This window comes from Hydra viridissima, unplaced genomic scaffold, assembly GCF_058129835.1.
Source record: "Hydra viridissima isolate aposymbiotic clone 2 unplaced genomic scaffold, HvirCarnegie_v1 scaffold_4, whole genome shotgun sequence".
Taxonomy (NCBI): Eukaryota; Metazoa; Cnidaria; class Hydrozoa; order Anthoathecata; family Hydridae; genus Hydra; species Hydra viridissima.
The window spans coordinates 3,585,986-3,611,737 of record NW_028324303.1 but is presented as its reverse complement, the minus strand read 5'-3'; the positions used below and the strand labels follow the sequence as shown (position 1 = coordinate 3,611,737).

At 28.8% G+C, this 25,752-nt stretch overlaps 2 protein-coding genes across 3 annotated transcripts in view; one reads left to right on the top strand and one right to left on the bottom strand.

Annotated features, from left to right (window-relative positions):
- The window catches only part of LOC145183093 (uncharacterized), a 40,050-nt gene that overhangs the window by 9,660 nt on the left and 4,638 nt on the right, over positions 1-25,752 (bottom strand). The window contains exon 5 of the mRNA XM_090085119.1: positions 20,107-20,244. Coding sequence (XP_089941245.1) covers positions 20,107-20,244 — 138 coding nt within the window. The remainder of the gene's footprint in view (positions 1-20,106; positions 20,245-25,752) is intronic.
- LOC145182887 (uncoordinated protein 79-like) lies at positions 464-25,752 on the top strand. 2 transcript variants are annotated; one of them, XR_016452030.1, is made up of 36 exons: positions 464-576; positions 652-769; positions 5,367-5,920; positions 6,394-6,760; positions 6,939-7,094; positions 7,266-7,698; positions 7,801-7,889; positions 8,224-8,338; positions 9,370-9,645; positions 9,863-10,118; positions 10,234-10,272; positions 10,525-10,697; positions 10,812-10,960; positions 11,591-11,748; positions 12,060-12,241; positions 12,522-12,750; positions 12,841-13,017; positions 13,847-14,204; positions 14,318-14,540; positions 14,742-15,014; positions 15,117-15,352; positions 15,864-15,899; positions 16,029-16,144; positions 16,239-16,324; positions 16,729-16,890; positions 16,984-17,049; positions 20,891-21,001; positions 21,279-21,404; positions 21,929-22,000; positions 22,143-22,229; positions 23,824-23,975; positions 24,093-24,288; positions 24,437-24,549; positions 24,724-24,801; positions 24,978-25,022; positions 25,149-25,752. XR_016452030.1 is itself a non-coding variant. In XM_090085930.1 (36 exons), exons 1-36 carry the CDS (start codon positions 534-536, stop codon positions 25,314-25,316), a joined length of 6,282 nt encoding a protein of 2,093 aa, XP_089942056.1. In that variant the 5' UTR covers positions 464-533; the 3' UTR covers positions 25,317-25,752. The 2 variants fall into 2 exon arrangements, 1 of the variants encoding a protein (XP_089942056.1); XM_090085930.1 differs by having other exon boundaries at positions 24,373-24,549.

The following is a 25,752-nucleotide window of genomic DNA, read 5'->3' as shown; positions in this document are numbered from 1 at the left end:
ATACAACACTGGAAAAATCGTTACCTTAAACTGCGATATTGAAATAAGTCAGTTATCAGTCACTAAAATAAAAATTCTGTTTGGGAAATTTCTATATTGCCATTCTAGGAGAGAGAGAGAGAGAGAGAGAGAGAGAGAGAGAGAGAGAGAGAGAGAGAGAGAGAGAGAGAGAGAGAGAGAGAGAGAGAGAGAGAGAGAGAGCGTGTGGATGAATATATATATATATATATATATATATATATATATATATATATATATATATATATATATATATATATATATATAAATTTACAAACACTCATCAGTATATATATTGATATGTATGTATGTATGCATGTATGTATGTATGTATGTATGTATGTATGTATGTATGTATGTATGTATGTATGTATGTATGTATGTATGTATGTATGTATGTATGTATGTATGTATGTATGTATGAATGTGTGTATGTATGTATGTGTGTGTCTGTATACACATATATTTATTTATTTTACAGAATATTTACAATTGAATTTAAATATTCATTGAAAATGAGTGAAAAGGCTGATTTCATTTTAACAAAATCAAAGCAATGTGAGTACCTAAAGTTTTTTCTAAAGTAAATTTTTGATGCTTAAAAATCATTCAAGTTTCACTAACTAAATTTAGTCAATGCTAAAGTTCATCTATTGCAAGAGATGTTGCATAGGCTTACTGAAGATAAAACTGGTAATACAGGAAAAGAAGTAACAACACATTTAAAGTATTTTCATACAACATTGTCAAGGTAAAAAGTTATTTATTTTTGAACATTGTTTTTAAACAAACAAATAAATTTTAAACTTTTAATCTATGCTTCATATTATTAATTTTTTGGTGGTTTTATGTTTTTTAAATATATTTTAAATTGCACATCTTGTTCTTTCTAATTTTTGATGGCTTTTATTATGTTTATTATGATTTTTAGTTTAATAGCTAATTTCATTTGATAGTAGTAAAATAGTATAAAGTTTCTAATTCAAAATGTTTTTTTTTTCATTATGGCAATTTAGACAACATTGATGAAAAGTAGTTTTTTAGTAGAAAAACTAAAGATTTATTTAACTCAAATTGCAACTTTTCAGACTTAATATTTTTAAGCTTTCTACTTATATTAGCTGACTCATTAACAATTGTACAGGATTTTTGCAAAGTCAAAAGGCAGAGGGAAAATTTTTGATAATTTAGTTTTCAAGCTTTTTAACCCATAAATAGAGAAATAGTTTTTTAAATCCAAATTAAAGTAATTAATAATACATGGTGTTTTGCAATTAAACTAAAATAAACTGAACTTATTAGTCAGTTAATAATGTGTAAAAATAATTATTGGACAAAGTGGTATCAGACAAAATATCATGGATAAACAGTATAGATAAAATGGCAGCAGACAAAATATTTGCAGAAAAAAAAAAGGATTGGCATTTAGTTCTTTGTTTTTTAATGACTAATAGCAAATAATAACCAACTTCTATATCAATCTTTTAAGTTGAATGGAATTTTCTGATTTTTTTTTTTTTAAATGATATTATTTATACATTTAATAATATTTATTTATACATTTAAAAATTTTTTTGGTGAGACAAGTTTTATTTTCATATATAAATTTGTCATTCAAAACTTATTATAAAATTAGTTTTAACGGTTTTAATTGAATAATAACTCTGTGCAATGTTTTGAAGGGTTGAAGTAAAATAACATAAGGTATACTAGATATTGGAATTATTTTTCCTGAAATTTTATAGCATTTGTATGCCAAAATATGTAAGTTCTTTAAAATTTAATTCTTGCAAATGTCTGATATAGAAGTTTATACATTATTTTTTTAAGCATAAAAAAAAAAAAAAAAAACCAAATGCCAATGTTTAGTAAAAATAGTTATTTAATTTGAACTTTTTTTTTTTTTTGATATGCATGAATTTTTAATTAAAGGTTTTTAACTGCATTTTTCAATAACTTTTTTTTTCATCTTTTATATTTTGCCCACTACCATTTTGTTATCATACCAATTCATCTGTAACATTTTGTCTCATACCATTTTTCTAGTCACTATGAAATTTAGTATATTTTGATATTAAGTAATATGTAATTTTAATGTTAAGGAGCAGCTACAAAGTTGTGTGAAACTTGCCAATTTTAATTTTTTATAATGATTTATACTGCTCTTACATAAAAGTAGTTCTATGTGACAAAAAAAATAAAAAAAATAAGAAAATTACTTTCAATCATTTAGAATTTTTAACAATAACACCACATGTAAGCTAGGGTCAATTGAAAGTATCAACTTGAGTAAAAGGAAAGATTACTTTCAAAAACACTTTAACTACATACATTTAAGTGTAAATACTTAACAAACAAAAAAAAGTAAGTCTCCAGATTAGCAGACACATTTAATAATATCTAGTATAATTACTTTTTTTAGAATTAGTATTTTTATTTTGTCTAAAAAAGATTTACCTGGGTAATTTTTAATTTTAAAATATACTCATGTAATTTATCAATCGTTTCTTTTCAGTATTTTAACAGTAAGACTAAGAAATTAGATAAAGTGAAAAGAGTGGATTTTATCATCCAAAGGACAAAGGTTGTCATCACCCAGAGAATTTAAATAGTTTGTTAACTGCCTCAGATTAGGGCTTTGTCACTCTTGAACTTGGATTTCAAGTTTTTATCAGAAGAGTGAGGTTTATTTGTGTGCCTTCATCCATGGGCGCCGGCAGGATTTTTTTCAAGGGGGGGGGGGGGGCAAAATAAAATTCAAAAGTGATATTTCAAAAACTACAAAAATGCATCAATTAATCAAGTCATTTTATTAGACCAGTGACAACAGAAAATTAAAGAAAATGTAAAAATAAAAACACAAGAGTTAAATCATTGTTATTCAGTAAATAGAAATTGTAGTCGTCTGCATTCACTGCCAAACTTATTTACAATTTGTTCCATAAACTCAGATTTTCTGGAGCGTATTTTTTCACGATGCACGCTCAGCATGCAAAGGCCAGACAAACGCTCATAATGCTAATAATGCTAAATTATACCAAATAATGCTAAATTATGTAATAATATAAGGATTAGTTAAAAAACATTGATTTATCAAATACAAATTAGACATATTCCAAAAAACAAAACAAAAATTAAAATGCAGTAGGTTAATTCAAGTTAATCAAATTAAATATATATATAATTATAATAATCAACATTTAGCTAGCAAAAAACACAAGGTAATAGTATTATTAAAATGAATATAACACAATAAATAGGAAAAAAATAAATGGAAATACAATACAAACAAGAAACATTTTGTCAACAAACAAAAAAATATCAACATAAAAACATAAATGAAACTGACTCATTAAAAAATAATTTTAAAAATTTGATCACTGCATCCAATTCTTTCTTCATTAGTTCGAAGTTTATTTGTTTGCGTAAAAACTTTGTTATTGTAATTCGATTTCTTTTTTTTTAATATTATTTCCTTTATTTTCTTTTTTTTTTCTTCCTCTCTTCTTTTTGTTTTCTATACTTCTCCTTTATCTATTGTTTTTTTCTATTTATTCCTTTTTTATTTTTCTATGATCTATTTCTATCATATTTTTTTTTAAACTTTCATTCAAACATCTTTTTTTAAAAATGTAAAATATGCCTTTATAAAAAAGCTTCCGTCATCGTGGAAGTCATTGCATTTGATAGTGATATTTCATTTAAACTGCTGTCATTTACATTACGGTGAGTAAACTATAAATGAGTTAAATTGATATGATATCGAAGTAAACAGTTAAAAGAAATTTTGTGAATATCAAAATTTGTTATTTTGCTTTTCCAGGGGGGGGGGGCAACTGCCCCACCTTGCCCTTGCCTGCCGGCGCCCATGCCTTCATCTCTCAACTTCTTAGCAACAAAGTTAGTATTTTTTTCTACAAGTAAAAGATCAGCATTTTCTTTGGATAAATACTTAACAGCCATTTCAATTGAAGTGTAAGCATTTCATAACTCTCTTAGCTCTTCTCCAGCTCATTATCAGAAACCTCAAAATTTCACTAAAGATGAACCTTTTCTTCTTTAGTTTCTTTGAAAACATCCTAAAATATTTGCAGTATTTTAAAAAACATTTAAATTCAGATTCATGTAACAACAAAACCAAATTCTGATCAAAGTGGGCTGTGAAAACTGATAGAAAAATAACCTCCTTCTTGAATCTTCTAAACTTTTAGCTCCTAAAAACTGCCAGTTTTACCAAACTGTTTCATAAACTGATCCTCAACATTTGTGGATTTCTTAAAAAGGTGTAACCATTTGATTTAGATCTACTTCTAAGAAGACATTTTGCAATACAAGAAATGTCCTTAGATATGTTATTGTATGTTGTTTTACACAATCAAATTCTCAGTTTTGTTTGTTTACATTATCTGCTTTTAACAGTGTAAGTTATGAACACAGGACACTACAAAACAGGACATCACCATATGTCATAAAAGTGGATTTCCATGCAAAGCAAATTTCTTTGCTATCTGAAGCTAATCACAGTGATCAGCTTCAATTGGTGAAGAAATTTAAATTGCACTGGTAAATCTAGGTAATGTTACAAAATTTGAAGTTAATCAAAATACCCAGGGTAATTTGGAAAAAATTACCTGGATGATGGGTTAGAAAAAAAACTCCAATTACTCTGTTAATAGTTAACTTGTTATCCTGAGAAGAATTACTAATTAGAATATAGTTATATGGAATGTTATAGAACTAGTTGTTTCACTTTTATTAAGTATGTAACACAGTCCTAGTTTTTTCTATTATAATTATTACTCTTTAGAACGATTAATTGTTCAAAATATTTCAAAATGTACCAATGGGAAATAAGTTCAGAAACTCTGATAATAAGCAGAAGTCTTCCACTGAAAGCATAAATAATATTTATTTGAGCTATGTAAGGTTAGGTCTTTGCTGCTGTTTGGTTAAAACAATTCAATGACATTCAGTTAAGTTAACAAGTTCTGTATGCTACTGTACTTGGTAAAAGTATTTTGAAAATTTAAAAAACAAGAAAAGTTCTATATTCCAGTTATTTTATATTCCAATGTTACTTTGATTTTGTAAAGGTAATTATCGATAATTTTATGCCTAGAAAAATTTTGCACAATTGATTTTCTTTTTTTACTACAAGTTATATATTCACTATCTTACTTTAGTTACCCTTTGTAACATTGCTCATTCTCTAATAAATATGCTATTAAAGTTGTTAATATTGCTGTATCACTATTATTTTATGTTTGATAATGGGTTTTATCATTTTTAATTTTAATAATTCTTTTTATCTGCCTATATGTTTAGAAAGAGCAAAATTTTTTTTTTAGCTGGGTCAAAGACAGTTATCCTTGTTTTAATTTGGCTAACCATGAGTTTAATCATGACCGTTTTCCAAATGCAAAATATGAGCCTTTATATAACACACTTTTAGAATTTCTTTCCCAAACACAGTCAATAGATGATGAAGAGCTGGAATCTTCTCTGTTAAAAGCAGTTGCTTATGTGCTTCCATTTCTTCCCACAGAGATATTGTTATCAACTCCAATGTCTTTGGTTGCATGTTTGTTTGATGTCACAACATGGATGCAAGGGCAAATAATTGACATGCTTACTCAGTATGTTCTTCCGTTGATCTTTTGCTTTGTAACAAAAGATCTTTCTGATGAATTAGCTGAAATAAATCTTACTGTTCCATCTTTGATTGCAACTGTTTTGGATGCCACTTCCAGTACTGGAACATGGACTAAGATTATGGAATGCCTAATGAAATATAAATCAGATGTTGTCACTGATCTCCTCATGAGCCTGGCATATGGCTCAAACAAGTCGTTAGAGGCTTCAATACATTTGTTGAACAGATATTTTGCTCCTGTTAATATAGGTAATGTATTTGCTGAAAAAGTACTTTCAGACTTTGTTAATAATTTGTAATAATGTAAATAATAGATCATTTCTAATATGAATATAAATTTCATTAACATTTACATGCATATCAGCAGTATAAATCATATGTTTTTATCTTTCTGTCTTCAACTTGCTAATTATTATGTTTATTTGTGTGGTATTTTTAACATTTTTGATAAAATTGCTGATAAAGTAGTAAAGAATATATATTATTCTATATGGTTATAATCTCTTCAATAAAAGTTGATCAGTTAAAGTTGATTAAGAATTTTTTCAGAAATGTAGAGAGATAAATATACAGTAATATATAGAGTTTAATCTGTTGTTAAAAAGCTAGTGAACTTTAAATGTTACATTTATTACATTATTTTTACTTTTAATTGTAGATTATGTGTTAATTGTGACAGCCTAAGATGCATAAAAATAATAGCAACTTATTTTTTAATCAAGGGAGTGTAAAAACATACCAGTCATCAAATTATGATCACATTGTTTTGCACACGTGTCAGTCAATGGCTTGCAAAGATGCTATTAAATTTACCTACGCTGTTAAAGTCATTTTAGATCCTGATGTTTGTGCAGCAGAGAGTAAAGAACCTCCTCCTCTCTTCCTTTGTCTCAAATGTTTTGAAGCACTGGAATATAAAAGTAGTCTTTGTCTTGATGTGATACAACCTGCAACACAAGTATCCCAAGTATGCGATAACAATGACTGTCGATTTGGCTTCATGAAAGCACTCTACTTTTGTTTTTCATTAGATTGTGCTGCAAAGAACGAATACAAACCCATGAGATTATGCAAGGACTGTGATGAAAGGTTCTTTTTATAAAATATGTATTTATAGGATTTTTTAAGCACCTATTCCTATTTATTTATGCTTTACGGTTTTACTGATTTTTTTTCTCTAATACTTAAAAAGTATTAAGTATGATTGTTTGTTTATGAACTGTTATAATGTCAGTCACAATTCTATTTAAAAACCTTTTCAAATAAGGTTGCATTCTAAATTAAAAGTACCTCATGCTAATCACTGTTGCTTGCAAGAAATTTGGTCTACCCCAAACCCAAAAAGAAGCTATACCATTGATTCAATCATTAGATTGTGCAATCAAGCACAACCAGATTTTTTAGAAAAATATGCACAGCTAGAGTGAGTTTTTCTATTTTTTCTTTATCTCATTAAAATTGAAATATACTTTAAATTCAGGAAATAGTTTTTCAGAAAAACATTGAAGTTTTTTTTTATTGTGTTGTATTTCAATGATGTGGTTTTAACAATTTTTTAATATAATAATACTTCTCATCAATTATATTTTAATAGACTAGAAGTTGATGTACTATTTGTCAAAAACAAGTCTTCTGATAGCTATGATTACATGGCTAAAATGGCACAAAGTATTCATGGAATATACCTTTTAAATGCAATCTGCACTATTCCTCCTACATCAAGTTATGAGGTTGAAGATCTTGGAAAGCTTCTTGCTGCTGCATTTGTATGGATTGAAGCTGTAGAATATACTAGTAATTCACAAATGAAAACTCTAATTAAGGAATATCGTCAACAAACTTTATCATGGATCATGCAACTAATGAAATTTGATAGTGAGCTGTACATTTCCTGCTTACTTCCTGATCCTCCTTTATATGCAAGAGTGGGCCATCCCTGGAATATGCTAACAAGTGTTGTAAGAAAAGATTTAGAAATCATGCAACGGCTATCTAAACTTATGGTACATGACCTGATCCCAGAAAATGTATGCTTTAATTTAAATTTAAGTTCATAGGAATTATGTTTTTCCAAAAACTCTTTATCAGTTTTTGAAGCTATGATTTTATGCTTTATAAATTTATCTTAGATTTGGGAGCGTGTTTTTCCTATATGGTTGCAAGAGATAAAAGAAAGAATACCTCAATCAGATATTAAAAAGTTTAGGAAAGTACTTGGGTATGTGTTTTTTAGGTCCTATAATTTACTTGGGTATGTGTTTTTTAGGTCCTATAACTTACTTGGGTATATGTTTTTTAGGTCCTATAGTACTTAAATTAATTCTATTTAGCAGTCCTAATTTTTCTCATCAAAGTTTAAAACATCACGTAGTATGAAAGACTTTGATAGAAATACATATTATTACTAGTACTACTGAGGCATTAATAAGTTATTTAAAGTTGGTTAGTTAAAAACTAAAGGCATTACAGTGATATTCTTAAGTTATTACTTGACCTTTTTGATTAAAAGCGAAAGGTGAGTGCATAAACATTCATTTTTGTAATTATTTTAGGCAAATATTTGGTGCTAACTCCAGTACACGCCCATCATATGCATTATTATTTCTTTACAAACGATTGGAATCATTCTTAGCTCGACAATACCTTGAGGCTCTAGTTTGGGTGCAGGTAGGATTTAATTTGTTTTTAATGTCAAAATAATGTGCAATTATCGTGCACAATAAGTGCACCTCATACCTTTACAAGCAGTTGTTTCCACTAACAATAATAGATTGTAAAATGATGTTGCTTAAATGGTTTTGTACAATTTGTCAAAAATTAAGTAGATAAGTTTTTACATAATATTTTTAAATATGTTAATATGCAATAAAATTCTTAGAAAACTCATTTTAAAGTGAACCTAGTAAATTTTTTTTTTTGTTTTTTAATTTTGATTTTTATAACAAAGTAATACTTCTTTACTTTTTTTTAAGTACTTTTTAAAAAAAAATTTTTTTAGAGGTAAATAGCAAATTATGTATAAACAGGTTAACAATTCATGTTAATTTTTATTTGCGAAGTTCAAATGTTATAACTTGAATATTTCTTTAGAATGGACATAAAAGTATAGAAAAACCTTTTTTGGAAATGTCAGTCTATGCAATCCTTAAATAATCTACTTGCCCTACTTTTTTAATTTTTTCTTATTTTATAGAACTTTGTGTGCTTAAACCCCAGCTTAGGCTTTAGCTTAAATTAAATAGCAGATGGTACTACTTTCCATTTGTTTCGACTATGCTAACTGCCATTTATCTTTGAGTCAAACAATCAAGATAAATGTGAAAGTCTTTTTTACACAACATTCAAAGATAAATTTACTAACTGAATGAAAATTGTTTGGTTTTTCTTACAACACCTAATGTTAACTATTTTTGTAGTTTAAAAAAGAACATTTCTTTTCATTAAATGCATAATTAGCTACTTTAGGTATAATAATGTTTTTTTTTTTGAGAAGCTGCCATTTTTTAGGCAAATTTATCACCTTTCAGCATATTGATATGCTGTAAAAACTGGTAAATATGTCTGGTTTAGTTGTTTTATTATTTATAGAGAAAGTTGCTAAAAATTATTTTTAAACCAGAGAATAGAGTCCTTGTTTAAAAACTGTTATATTTTAACCAATTTTTTTCTTTTTCTTATTTTTTAAATTTATTTTACAGATTCTATCATATTTGGATGTTCATATAGATGTGTTACCATTGTTTGACATTTTTATTAAAATGACAGTTGCTATTGGTGCTGATAAAAATGTTTCATCAACTGTAACAGCATTTCCCTTTCCAGATAAGCATGTTTTAGAACGCATGAACAGTAATAAGTTAGTGAGAAGTAATTCAGTAACTCCAGCCACACCTATTAGTGGATTACCTATGTTGCTGAATGTGAAAGATCAGCAGACATTTGCTGTGCTTATGCTTGATGTGTTAATTAAACAGGTACATTTATTTTTATACAATAATAAATTTGAATGAATTTATAAAACATTACAAAAAAATATTTTAATTTCCTCTTATTTTGTGTATAAGTTCCATTAGCCATTTGTATTTATATTTATTTCATTTCTGTCAGCTTTATTTTATTGTCAGCTATTTTCCCTTTATTTGTATATGGTTTCAATCAACTGTTTTTTTATTGTATTGTTTTAATTGGCAGCTTACTATACAAAAAAGTGACCCAAATGGTATGCAGATATCGAAAGAGGAAAGCCGTTCTTTAGTTATTCTGCTAGTTTGCATTCTGGATCAATCATTTAGTGGTGATCATTCTGACCACCTGCAAGGGAATTGCATGCAATGTCAGGTGATGACTGTTGTCTTTTACCAAACAGCTCTTCTCCTTGATTTGGTTATTGTTGAACAAGTTGCGAGCCAAACATTATCTAAAGAATATCACAGCTCAATGAAAAAATGTAAGTCTAACTAATATTTCCCCAAGGTTTGTGTTTTACTATGAATTTAAATGCATTTACATTTTTTTTACCTTGTTAAAAATTATTTTTTTATATACTTTTTTTTTTTTTTTAGCATTTATTCTAAAAAAAGAAAAATCGTCATCTTTTCGAAGTAAGTTTTTTCTTTTGCTACTTAGTATAGAACTACTTAATCATTTTTATTTAACTTTCAATTTTTAGTCATAATAAAATAAAAATATAAATTTGTATTGCAATATTTTTAGCATGAAAGAATTTATAAGGTCAACAGACACCCTGGTATTTTACCCAACAGATTAAAAAGAAATGTAAATGGCTGTCATATAATGTAAAGTCATTGTGAAAACAGATGTCTTTATTTTTTATTATTAAAGTTTTTTTACAGGCTCTGATACAGACATCATTTCTCAAGCAATTCCAGAAGAAGTAGAAAGTAATGATGATCAACAAATAACTGATGAGGTTAATGGGGATATCCTGAAAGGTTGTGAAGGCAATAATTTAGATAAATTAATGTTTAGCATCCCTGAGTTGAGAATCATGGAAAGTCTTTTACAGGTTATTGTAATCATTATTTGATAGCATAAATCTCAGATCATTATTAGTAAGTTACCTGTTCCAAAACATTTCAACTTTTCATTTTAATAAAAATTAATTTCCGTATCATTACAGCAACTGAAGCATGTTAGTGACACATCAGGTGTAGTTCATATTTTAACATGTCTCGAAGTCCTTTGTTTTCGTGGCAAGTGTTTGCAGGCAGTTGTAAAGAAAGATGAAAAATTGCTACTAGGTTTTCAAAAAACATTGCTCATCCCGAGGTTAATTTTTTTTTTTAATATTTCTGTTTAAATTATTGATTTTAAATTCACGAGTTATGATTATTTAGCTCGAATAAATGAGTTTAAAATATTCAGTTTGAATGAATGACTTTAAGTTATTGCATTTCCAATTTTCATGTTTTTACTTATTCTTCTTCAAGGATTTATTTTATAGAAAAGATTAGTTGTTAATCAGATTTTAATATTCGTAGACTGGATAAAAAAAAAAAAAATTCTTTAAATTGTCATCCTTATCCTCCATGCTTTTTTTTTATGTCTAAATTAAGAAATTGAACTTTAAATTGAACTTCCAAGAGCAAAATTTTCTTTTCAACAAATAACAAATATCACAAGGAAGATGTAAATACACTGTGGCTGTAGAATTCCTTTTTTATGCAAATATTCAGTTATTATCTGATCACTATTATTTATTGTTATCTGAGAATAATGAGACTAAGTAACTAACTTTAGTACTAACTTTACTACTAAGTAACTAACTTTACTACTAAGTAACTAACTAAACTAAGTAACTAACTTTAACTCCAAAAAGTATAGCTTTTACAAGCAATTTTTAAAATTTATTGTATTTTTTTATTCTGTGGAAGTTATTAAGTGTTCTTTTTTTTTAAGTTTGTGGAAGTTGTTGGAATCTTCTTCATCAAATATTGCAAAGTTAGTTGTGCCACTTTTATTGCATTGTTCTCTCTTGCCATATGGAACTGAGATGACTTGTGAGCGCATGGAGGTTGATATTAATGCTGAGTACTGGAAGACAAGATTTGGTGCTGGTGTGTTTAAATTCCTCTTTACTTTATTTAAAAAGTACTGCTTCAATTTAAAGTAATTTTTTCAAGTTCATTTTTAAATTAATTTTCATGTAACTTTTTAACCTAGAAGGGGGGAAAAAGGAATTTTTCTACACTATCATGAATTCTTTTCTATAAATGTCATTATGCAATCTTATTGGTTTCTATCAATAAGGGTACTTCTCACTACCTATCATCTAACTTTTTCATAGTTGAACTCTCATGTTCCTAAAACTGTGAAGTTGCCATTCTATTTTACATTTATGAAGACAAAGAAAGTGTGCTTATTTTAGTGGACAAAATTGGGTTAATATGTCAGTTTCTTGGGGGTGACTTCACAAACAGTGGCTACCCAGGAAAATCTATTATTGTTCATGGAATTACCTATCTGGCATATGCTATCCAAGATGTCAATGTCTCTGTGGCAATGAAAGCACGCAGCATGATGCAAGCAATAAAGTTGTCATCTTTAAAGGTATTTTAAGCTATTAAACACTTTAGTTTTTAAAGTGCAGTTTGTTCTTGTGATATTAGTTATGCAAATAATGCCAAACAAATATTTGTTTGTCAGAAAAAAAGAAATCGTTACGTAAAATTGGCACAAAAACAATTTAACTTTCTGAATATTGAAAATGATAAAGCTGTGTTAAGATGTTGCTACTGCAAAATATGCACAAGCTATTTTAACAAAGTTTGGTTAATTAGACCTTAAAGTAGTTACATAGCCTTTTTTTTTTCCTCAAATTTTTTTCTAGTGTATATATGCATTTATGGAAGAACATTACAATAGTGTCTCTGGTGATCAACTATTTATGTTGCAAAGCTACCAATCAATTCATAGTGTCATTCCACAGTTATCTCCCATCAGCGCATCATTTTTCTTACAAATGTTCAAAAAGACAAAAAAAATTGATCAAAAAAACAAACAGAAATTAATTTTTCAGGATCACATGCTCAGTACCAGTGGAGAGGAAATATTTATTGGTATTTTTTATATTTTTTATTTCCTTAAATTACTAAACTATTATTACTTTGCTGTTAACAATTGATATGCAAGTTTAAATTGCTATTTAGATTCAATCTTACCTATGCACTCTCGAAAATTAGTGCAGTTTGTTGCTAAATCATCAGAAAAAGTTTCTTTAAAGAAAGTTGTTGGGCTAGTTGGTGACATGCCGCTAATGGCATATAGAAATAGATATACATTACAATACAATAAACGATGGAGAACAAGTGAAAGAAATGTTGCAGGTAAGGTTTATAAAACTGGTTAATGTGCTTAAAATATATTTGAAGGGGATTGTTGTTCAGATTGTTTATAATAAAGGTTTTTGTTCTTAAGGGTTGTTAGTTTTAGAATTTTGTTTTATTGGCATCTTTTTATTGAAACTTAACTTTACAAATTATAAAAAATGATTGAAAAAAATATTGATTGAAAAATTAAGAATTTAGTTAAAAATCAGGTGGAAGAAAAAAAAAAACCAGATAGATTAGAAAAAAAAAGACCAGATAGTTTTGCATTTTGATAAAAATTAGTTTACAGGACAATTTTTTGTATCTATGAGATAAACTTTTAGTTAACAGTTCAAATGAGATTTTTTCTTGTTTGAGGTTGAGAAATGAGATTTTTTCTTCATTAATAAATGATTGCTCGTATGATTTTTCTGTAACACCAATCATAATGAAAATTGCTGTTGTAAGGTTTTTTATCTTTCAAAAAGACCTTTAAAAAATTCTCTTATATTTTTTTTTTACTTTAATGAAATATTCAAATTGATTACTTTTTTAAAATGCATTTTTTTCTTTAGTATTTATTAATATTTTACTTAAGAATATGAATTTACAAAATATTGGTGTAAAGTTTAGGTTTTAGGTCTCTTAAGTATGCAATGCTAGAAAGCTTCAGTTGCAAAGTTGAAAGCAATTTTAGTATGCTAATTTTAATCATCTTAAGTTCATTGTGTTTTTTCCACAGCAGTTAAGTGTTTTTCAAGACACAAACATGTTTGGCACTTTTTTTTTCTAACAAGTTGCGTTTGAAAATATGTAAAGTAGACAAAACTTAAAATTGATCTTTCAGATGTAAAGTCAAAAAAGCGATCTGTTATCGCAGGAGATTTGGCAACCACACTAGAATGTACTTTAGATACTGTTATTGAAGAAAATGAATATGAACCCAGACACTCAATAATTTTTCAAAATACTCTGTTTGAGGATTGTGCAAGCCACGATGATGAGGTTTTCACCATTCTCATTGAAATGTTGGTTTCTTTTTTATCATCAAAAAGCAATGATAAAATTGATAATGATAAAACTTTGGGTGTCACCACCTATGAGGAGCTTAGAGATATTATTCATTATGTTGGGGTAGTTCTTGGATTTGAAGAAGCATTGGGTAGTTGGCATGCAAGCACCAAACTGAACCTTAAGCTATTAAGGTAGCATTAAAGTTACTTACAATTTATTTATAATTTTCTTTTTAAAAAGTTCTATTGAGATCTTTTTTTCCTCTGCTAATGATTTTTTTTTTTTTTTAAATTTTTCCGTTAAGAAAATCAGCAACATTTTCTGTCCTTTTATTAAATCTTCCACAACTGCTGGATCGCAACATTGCATATGGATGTCATTTTCTTCAGCTTGCACTTGCTCTGCTTAGAGTTTGTGTGCGAAAAACACTGTTAGATGATGTTTTTATAGACAAAATAACACTTTTAAAATTGGAAGCTCATTTGCAACATTCATGGCTCACTTCACTTATTATTATTCTTTACAAGGTATGTTTCTTTTACTTGTAGTTTTGTTTAGATTAATTAAAAATAAGTATTCTACTTTTTTCAAGTACTTTTTTTTTTATATTACTTCTATATTTATCTATAACACTAGCACCATATTAAATTCCAATTATTCTATACATCATATTGTTATATTTGCTGTTGGTGTTGCCAATTGTAGTTTTATTTAAAAATTGCTCTTAGCATTCATTCCAAGATTATACAAAGGAGATATGGGAACTTGTAAATATTGTGCGTAATACACTAGATGCTCATCATCCACACTATTGTCAAGTATCAGCATCGTTGAAACCTTTTTCTTTGGCAACAATGGCAAATGTAAAGTTGATTGCAAAGAAAGCTTTGCGCTCAAACAAGGACCGTAATCATACTTTTCAAAATGTATCATATAGTGAAGAAATTGAGGACTCTGAAGTTACAGACTTTCCTAATACTCCAGATTCAAAATCAACAGAGGTAAAAACATCAATGAATATAGACATTAATTTTCATGCAATTTAATTTAGTTTTTGTCTGATTTACAATTTATTTCTTAATTTTATTCTGGTCTTGTTCTAGAAAGGGGGCACATTAGGAACTCCCACTCAATCTTCTGAATTAATTTCTGGATGTTGTACAACAGAGGAAAAAATGCTTGAGCATACTGTTAAACAATGTGCAATTTGTAGACTTGATTTGTTTTTGTTTGATGAGGAGTCTATTACACTTTGTATGGTTGCACTGTTAACATTTATACACATGGATTCATCACTAGCGGCTCCTTTTATTATTGATGTCATACAGAGTGTTATTCGGTAATATATATTTACATGTAAATAACAATTTATAAAATTTTAGATGTTTTAATTTATACAAAAATTAAATTAACAAAGTAATAAAGTACAAAAAAAAGTACAGTTGCAGTTTTTTTACAATTAATACAAGTAAATGAAATAACTGTATATAAATATTACTTATCACAAAATACAATAAATTATATTTATTGTATTTTATGAAACAAGAAAACAAAATCATATTTGATTAAGTAATTTTGATTTCAAAAAGGATATAAAATGTTGAAATTGAAATGCAAAACTAACTTTTTGTTTGTTTCTTTTTTTGCTAGTGCTATTTTTCTTTTCTGACTTCAATGTAGAAAACTTAATGCAGTGATTTTAAACTTATAGGAGTTTAGTATGCATGCAGAATTCTAGGTCTTATTAAGTTATTCAAAAAGTATATTATGTCTCACATTTATCTAACTATGTGTGCTAATCAGTTTTTTATATATTTTTTTTAATGCAATTTTTTTTCTCTTCTTTAAAGCAAAGCAAAGATTCCAAGTTTGACTACTGAATCTAAGTATTGTAATTTACTTGGTTTTTTTAAAAACTAATTGAGTTACTAGTTCTTTGCTGTTAAAAACAAATACAATTTTCTTCTTTAAGTTTTTAATGGTTTGAAATGTCATGTTTATCTTTTTTTTAACAGACGAAATCCTACTATAACTTCTACATCAAGTGTCGCTCAACAGTTTCTTCGTTGCGTTTTTTATAAGTTGTCCTCAAACAGGTTATTTCTGGAGTTGTTCCGTGTTCAAAGTGAAGGTTTGTTTTAATTCAAAGCTCTTCTCATTTAAAGAAATCTCTGTTTGTTTTTTTGTTTTTAAATTTTGTAATTTTTTTTTTGTTTACCTTGCAGATGATGAGTTATTTTTAAAGATGGCTGCCTTGTTACAAGAAAATTCCAGTTTAACACAGCTGGATCCTTTGAAACTTGCACTCCAGGTACAAAAGAACATACAGATCACTTTAAAGTTTTCTTTCTTTTTTTTTTTTGTGATTTTTTGACATTTTTGCATTTAACATTGTAATCAATATTAATTTGTTGTTACTATTGTTACTTTTTATTGTTATTTATTTATTCTTAACAATTTTATAAACATTAAACTTATATTTTCATATTAATGTTATTATTTTTACTATTAATTAACTTTATTATTATTGTTATAAATTTTTTTTATTATTATTCATTAATGAAATTTTTTTTTATTTAGTTAATAGTTAAATATTTTCTCAAAGGCTTTGTTGTAGTTAGTATCAATAATTTCTATAGTTTGTTATTTTTCTATAGTTTATTATTTTATTAAAGCTTTCTAATGAATTATTCGGTTGTTTTATATCCTTTTTAGGACATGGTAGACAGTCGTTCAACTGATTTGATTATGAAATTCTTGCACAACATCCATGTGTATACCATGTGTATCATTAACAGTCATTCGAACCAATGGAGTTCAATGCAAGGTCTGTTCAAGGAGTTTTTAAAGTTCCTGCCTACAGCTATGCCTGCTGCTGTAAGTTTCTAATATACAATTTAATTTTTTTTTTTTTTTATAATCATCATTGTTTCTTTGTGTTGTTTAAAATTTGTGTCAACTTTTACTTAGAAAAATATGGATAGTGTTCTTGAAATGATGTCATTACTACTATCATCTCAAAAAGCTCTTGGAGTAGTAAGAATTTTTATCAAAGCTATATTTATTTTGATATTTATTTTGATATTTATTTTGATATTTATTTTGATATATATATTTTGGTATTTATTTTGGTATTTATTTTGATATTTATTTTGGTATATATTAGGGTGGTCCTTAATTTTCAAAGTTTGATTTTTGTACAGGGCACCCTTGAATTTTGTTTATATGCATGCATAAAAAATTCACAAAAAAAATCAGCTAAATCTGAAAACATTTAGAGGTCCCTACCACATATATAATAGTTAAGTATCATGTGGGGTTCCGTGGCTGCATGTCACTAGTTGTTATGCTGGTGAACTCTTTCACTGCACACTATACCGCCTGCATAATTTATCAATATGATGTTACTTATTTATTGTTAAATTATCCAGAATGCATTTCACCAGCTGTCAGCCATTTGTAATCAGACACTGACAGACACTCAATATAACAATAATATTTGATGAATCTGACTTAGTGACTACTGACTCTCTCAGGGAAACTTCCGTAACAACTGACCTAGTGGATACTGGATCAAAAGTGAGTGTTTTCTTTGTTTATTTTTGCTTAAATATTAATTTGCCATATTTGATTTAACAATGAATTATTATAAAACAGACAGAATGACCGATCCGCTGTGCTAAATCCATTTTAAATTGTTAATTAATATCAATTGCCTGAGTGCCATAGTATCGAACTTGACTTTTCATTTATGCGCATAATTGTGTATTTTATTTATTGGTTTTAGACCTTGTCAGAGTTTTCATATGTCATTGTTGTTTATTTATATTGCATAACATAAATTTTGTCAGTTAGTTTTCTGAGCTCTATAAGTTTTTGTTAGAAATTACATATAATTTGAATAATTAAATTGGATGGTAACAAATAAAATTTATTATTTTAAGGGAGATGGCCAATGCTTGTTGTAGGACTTCGAAACCAACTACAAGACGAGAAACTGAGTTGTGGCTGATAGGCCAAATGTCTGAAATTCTCAGCTCTACAAAGTTACCCTCAAAGAAGGAAGTCATGGCACTTTTCTTCTATTACAAAGAGGCCACCAAACAGACCGTTCGTGAAGCATCACATTCAACAACTAATGACATTCTTGAAGTGTGGGCTAAAGCCCGCATCCCGACACGGTTGAAGAAACACGTTGTTGAAAAAGTTGAATGTCTGTTCCATGAATATGACAAACTGAAGAAAAATAAGGAAAATAAAGCAAAGCGCTCTGAAAGTCTACTGAAGAAGGAAGAAGAATGGAAGGATGGCTTAGAGAGTCTTTTTGACATTGCTCATGCGGACGCCATGAAGATGATTAGCATGCAGGAGGACAGGGAGTTCCTGTTAGCTCAGCGTGAGGCGGGACGACGTGGTAAGATGGGAAGTGTTGACAAAGCCATGGCCAACAGAGAAAGAGATGTTCACAGTAGAGAAGAAAACTTCAAGAGAAGAAAAGAGAGAGAAGAACAGGACAGAGTGGCCAGAGAGGAGAAAGCTATTCTTCAGAATTCCGAAAGCGAACAGGAGTCTGGTAATGATAATGAAGCATTTGGTGAGCCATCATCAACCACAACTTCAAAGAGAACTAAACGTAAACGTGGCACACACAAAATACTGAATGACAAGTTAGCAGTATGTCTGGATATGGCAAAGGTCAGTGATAGAAATGCTGCACTAGTCCTGACTCCAGCACTGCAGCACCTCGGTCATGACCCAGCAGAGTTTAATATCAATCGATCGTCCATTTGAAGAGAAAGAATGAAATGTAGGCAGAGAATGGCAGAGAACTTGAAAGCAGAATTCAAGCCAACAGTTCCACTAACAATACACTGGGATGGGAAATTGCTGGAAGATATCAGTAGCAAAAAAATTGTGGACCGGCTCCCAATCCTTGTGTCTGGACTAGGAGTTGACCAACTTCTTTGTGTACCGAAGCTGCCATCTGGAACTGGAGAAGCTGCAGCAACAGCTGTTTATGATGTAACTGTAGCGTGGGGCATAGCTGATAAAGTCAAGTGCGTGTGCTTCGACACTACTTCCGTCAATAGTGGTCCAAGAAATGGTGCTTGCATCCTACTGGAGCAGAAGTTTGACAAAGATTGGCTCTGGTTTGCTTGCCGTCATCACATTTTAGAAATAGTCTTAGAGGCAACGGTTACTCTTTCTCTTGGCCCTTCAAAGGGTCCAGACATTATGATTTTTAAAAGGTTTCAAAGCAGTTGGGAAATCATTGACCAGTTAAACTTTCAGGCATCTAGTTTGAATGACATCGTGCACAGTGCCGTTTCTAGTGTTGCAAATGAAATTATTGTATTTGCTGAAAACCAACTGCAACAGTTTCAGCCTCGTGATGATTATCACGAACTGCTAGAGCTGACAATAATGTTTCTGGGAGGCGTTCCATCTCAAGGATGCTCATTCAAAGCTCCGGCAGGACTGCATCGAGCCAGATGGATGGCCAAGGCTATTTATTCATTGAAAATATGGATGCTGAGAAGCCAGTTCAAGATGACAAAGAAAGAAGAGAAGGGAATAGCAGACGTGTGTCTTTTCACAGTGACTCTGTATGTCAAGGCCTGGTTTAGAGCGCCGTCAGCGCCATCTTCGCCTCGTGTTGATCTCGAGCTTATCAAGGAGATCGACAAATACAAGGCACAGAATCAAGCAGTCTCTCAGATCGCAATGAAGAAAATTTTAGGACATTTGTGGTACTTGTCAGAAGAACTGATTGCATTGGCTTTCTTTGATGATGAAGTCTTCGATGACACTAAACGTCTGATGGTCAGTGCCCTGCAAGCACCGGGTGCAGAATATCCTTTGAAGAGGATAACTGTTGATCCTACGCTGGTGAGCTCCAAGAACTTGGAAGACTTTGTCACCGAGAGCAGTTGTAGATTCTTCACCATCACTGGTCTACCGTCAACTTTCCTCAACAAAGATGTGAAGCTCTGGTCTGCAGATGCTGACTATCAGTTGGCGAAGAACACTGTCAGTAGTATGAGAGTTGTGAATGACATAGCAGAACATGGAGTTGCCCTAATGGACGAATACAGCAAGCTGCACACAAACGATGAGGAGCAGAAACAGTGCCTTCTCTTAATTGTAAAGAAGTACCGCCAGCGATTTCCTGATCGAGCAAAGAATACCCTGGCCATGGACTAACTAGACGGTTTTTGTCACTTTGACAGTCTCAACACAGAAGGACAATAATAATTACAATATGTAACACTGTAACAGTTGTTTAAATGTGCTTCAATAAAGCAATGTTGTGCTCTGTAATCATATTTGTCCTAATCATTCATATTGTAGAATACTGAGCATATGAGCCTTCTGTGGGCACTTTTATAGATATAAACTCTGCGGTAGAGACCCCTAAAATGTATTTTTTTCAAATAAAATTTTCAGTACAATTATTTTTTCATAAACGTCAACCATTGAAGGGGGTGCCCTGTCAGAAAACTGAAGAAAATTTTTTTTTTTAATGAATAAGGACCACCCTAGCATATATATTTTGGTATTTATTTTGATATTTATTTTGATATTTATTTTGATATTTAGTTTGATATATATTTTGGTATTTATTTTTTGGCAGTTTTTTTGAGTAATTATTTATTAATATACTTTATTTGTATTCATATTTTAATATATTTTTTTAATTTTTACATTTTGAAATTATTACAAATGTTTAATTGGAAAAGTATATTTATTCTTCTTTTTTTTTAACAATTTTTGTTCATATACTTTATATTTATCAAAATAAATTTTATTTATAAAAATGAAAAATGATATTTTTCAAAATTTTGCACTGCCTAATTTTATTAGTCTTTGGTTCCAGGCTCTAATTGATCATATTGATGACACTATGACTCACATCATCAAAAACTGCGCTTTCAGTGCTACCTCCTTGCAACTTCTTTGTTCAGCATGTGTGGAGTGTTTTGCTAAGGTAAAGTGTAAATATTGCTTTATAGCAATTAGAAACTCAATAATTACAGAAATATTTTTTAAAAAAAAAAGGTTTATAAATAATAAATACAAGTAAACAATAAGATGCAGTGAAAAAGCATGTCTAATCAAGTAAATCTTATAAATAATAAATACAAGTAAACAATAAGATGCAGTGAAAAAGCATGTCTAATCAAGTAAATCTTATAAATAATACTTACAAGTAAACAATAAGATGAAGTGAAAAAGCATGTCTAATCAAGTAAATCTTGTTTTAGGATAAAAATACAACAAAATTAACTCGTGAGCAATGGAAACTTACACGAAAGTTATGTTTGCTACTTTCTTCTGTATTAGCAAACAAATCCCACATGTCAGAATTATCATTAACAAAACTCATTCAGGTATTTTATAAGGGTTTTTGCCTTTAGCTGTTGGTACTTTGTTTTTATCAGAAACAACACAAGTTCAATTGATGAAATCAAATTGGTTAAGGTGTTTATTCAAATAAAATAGATTTTTAATGTAAAGTATTGTTCTATACAAGGTGTTAATTTATAAAAAGAAGAGAACTTGCTAAAATGATGTATTTAGATATTAATATTAAACAATAATTTCATCAATAAACAATGAAAAAACATGTCATGTCAACTCATCGTCTTTTTTATCTGATTCTGTAAAAAAGACGGTAAGTTCACATGACAAATCTAATTTTTCTTACTAAAAACCATTTTACTTAAGCTTTAATTTTAGTTTTCTAAATGTTTTTCTTTTTTACAATTTGTTTTTCTATCATATTTTTGCCCCTGTTTCTAAACGATTGAATTTGATTTGGTTATTTTGTCAGAAATTGTTTTTAATAGTATTTAACTTGCTGCCTTGTTTTTTAAGTTCTTTGTTTTTAATATTTTTTCAAATTACTTTTTAGTTTTTTTGTCAAGAGTTGGGCACTAAGTTTGATTTTCCTAGACAAGTTCATGTTCTGCCAAAACAACCTTTGGTAAAAAATCACTTTAAACTGTTCTTTACAACTGATTTTTGTTGCTTTAAACTATTTTTTGCTGTTGATTACTTTACTACTAGAATCACTGCCTTTAGAGTTAATTTCATTCAAGATAACTTGCTCATTATATACAATTTAGAAAGTCAGTAATGCAATGGAATGTCTAGAGCTGAATCATTACCATGATTTAATTGAATACATGAAGGCACCCTTTCAGAAGTTAAAGGTTTTTTTTAATTTTCATATATATACAAAAAATACAAAAAACATGGCTTACACATTTGAAAAAATACTTTTTTCATATACTTTTTCATTTATTTAGTGTTTTACATCAAATCTTTAAAAAAAAATTATACCATTCTCTTTTATTTTTCTTCTCTAAATGTTAACTTCTCAACAGCTAAAATTTACTGAAAAAAAAAAAAATTTTGAAAATTTTAATTTTATGTAGAGAAGAATGATAAAGAAAAATTATTTATATGTAAAAAGGTTAAAAGTTTGACAATATAAGTTAATTAACATTTTGTTGGCCACTTTTTGTCATGTTAGTACCCACAGATCTTTTTTTTTCTTAAGGCTTTTGTTTTTCTTCCTCATCTATTGCAGTTTTCTTAAGTTTTTTTGAGTTTTATATCCTGAGATTGTTTTGCCTAGTCTTATTAGATTACCCAACAAATCACTGAAAATATCTCTTAGCTCAAGAAGCCATATACTTTAAATTATTATCCTGCTGAAATCTCCAAGCAGAAGCATGTTATCCTCACCATATGGAAGCATTATTTCTTCATGTGTGTTAATATAAATATCAATTGTCATAATCTCTGTTGTTAAGTGAATAGAACCAACATCTGATGATGAGAAACATCCCCACATCATGATGCTTCCACCACCAAACTTACTGTCATCTTAGAGCAATGTGGCTCAAATTCTTTTTTTGGTGGTCTGCATCTATACTTCCAACTATTTGATCATATTTAGATTCATTTGTCCTCAAAACACTGCCCCGTTTTTTATTTGACCATGTTAAATTTTACTGCAAACTTCTTTTCTAGCTTCAAAATGTCCCTTTTTATGCACACTTCAGCATTCTCTTGCCAGTAAATTTACAACTACTAAACACCCTCTAATTGTATGTGTATTTAACTTGAAATCGCTTTTAATTTCTTTTTGGAGAATCTATTTTAGCCTTGTGAATAATTAAAATCTCTTCTCAATAAGTCGTTTTTCTTTTCTGATCTCTAGTTTTGACACTTTTTTTGCAACTTAAGAGTGTTCTTAACCACTCCAACAGAGTGCCCTATTTGTCTGGAAATCTCTTGATATGACTTTCCTCTGTTTTTGAATTGCTAAATTACTAAGAGTTCAACTAAGATCTATTATTAAGCCTTTCTGCCAATAACATACTAAATTAGAACTGGTGCATGAAATTTTTGTTTTAAAAAATTTTAACTATTATTTACGTTAGTTTAGTGTGTTTCTTGTTATTTGCTTTTTTTTTTTTAATTTTCCCTACACAATGGGTTTTGTCTTTTTTTGTCAACTTCTAAGTATGTGTTTTTAACTGTAAATATCTAACTGAACATACATAAAATGCTTGAAACTTACCATGTTTAAAAACATGCAGATTAATATTATCAAAAACTATTGTGTTGCATATCTTTGAAAAGCAAAAACAATTTAAAATTTTAAAAAGTGTGAATTTAACAATTATGTATTACATTTTTCCATCACTGTATATATTTTTAAGACTTAAAAAAGTTCATTTAAAACCATTTTCCTCAGTCTTAACATACTTTTTTTATTTTATTATAAATTCAAAGGATTCTGATAGCGACAGAGTGACCGTGGATTCTTTTGAGAGCTATATTAAGCTTGCTATATCTCAATTCTTTGCTTGTTATGCAGCCAAGAACTTAAAATCAAAGATCAGTATTAAAGTTATGTCCATTTTTGATTCTTGTAATAATGAAAGGTTATTTATTCTTAATTTATTATTTATTCTTTCTTTTTTGGTAATTTTGTTATCACATAATTTTTTTTAATAAGGATTTTTTTTTGAGTTTTTAATCTCGTAAACTCTTTTTGTTAGATTACCTGGCCAAATAATTAATCTCGACTTTCAAGAGCACTTTATGCATGTGCGACTTATAGCCTGGATGTATCTTGCAAGCATGAATCACTACAATAAAGTAAACAAGGAACTATTGCATTTCATACCTATGCGAAACTCTGTTCGAACTGCAACACTTATTGATGTTTTGTTAAGAGCTGCTCTTGAAAATGAGGTGAGTCAAATGAAGATTTTTTGGATTTTGAACTTTGCAAGAATTTTTTTTTTTTTTTTTTTTTTTTTTTTTTTTATACAACAGAATAAAAGCGTCAAAAACTTCACATGTCTTCACTTCTCTTTTCTTTTGGCTCAAATATGGACAGTATTTATGGAAGAGAATGCTATTTTTATCGATTCTGAAGCACTCTCACTGATCAGAGAATTTTGGGCTAAGTTGACCCCTACGGTTTACGCTCTCTTGCAACACACTTCCGAGGTGAACTTTTTTTTTATAACCAATATTTTTTAAAAACTTTTTGTCAAATGGTTTCCAGTATAAACAGGTTCAATTTAAACTGTTTGCATTTCCTGTTTTATATAAATTATGTAGAAAAACTGTACACGACACCTTTTATGATTATTGTAAAAATTTTAATCTTCTTTTCAAAAGATTCAAAAAGAAACTATGGACTTGTTTTCTTCGATGGTGGAAAATTTCTCTGTTTTATGTCCGCGAACGTTCTCACAGGTAAACTTGTTGTTTAAATGTAAAAATACTTGATATTATTTATATTATTTATATTGAGTTGTTGCCTTTTCGTCCTAGATTCATTAGGGTATATTTTTTTTATTAAAGTTATGAAATTTGTTTTGCTGATGTTTGTTGTTATAACGTTGTTAAAAGTGTTAATGCTTCTTGTTTAGCTTTTTCCACTTTGGATGCCTTTGATGCAACTGTATATTAACGAGGTAACGAATATGTAACTATTTCCAAAAGTATAAGTTAATCAGATCAGATACTTTTTCTTATCTTCAAAAATTTTGGGTTCGTGAATCCCTATCGTCAATCTTTACGCTAAGTTTTCGTTGAATTAGATTCCTTCTCAAGTTCTTCAACGAATCAACTCTCGCAAAAATATGAGCATTGAAAACGTAAACAAACGCGACGAACTTTTGGTGCCATGGATTATTGACATGCATAGACAACTATGGAAAAGCGAAAAGAGGCGACAATTTCCTAATAGCGGAGACACCATGGCCTGATAAAGCTAGGCTTACTATAATAAGATTAGCTGGCATAAAATACCGTCTATTTTTTGTTTGAAAAGCTTGTGTAAATGTAAAATAGTGTGATTAACTTTTATTGTTCTATGTTAATCGTTCGTTGTTGTTTATCACTTCGCTTTTTTATGCTGTTGTAATCTCATTAAATTTGTACTGTTATTAATGCCAGTATTTTTATCATGTTTGTTTGTAAATATTTTTAATAAGTGTGTGATAGTGTGTCAATAAAAAAAGAATTATTTCTTGAATTTAATTTGTTTAATTGCAATTTTTTATTTAACTTTTTAAAATATTTATTAAGCATAAATCTTTATTTGATAATTTATTTTGTATATTTAGTTAATCTTGGACTTTGTATAATCGAGGCATTTTATTATATTTAAGTTATTTGACATTGATTTATTCACATTTTTCT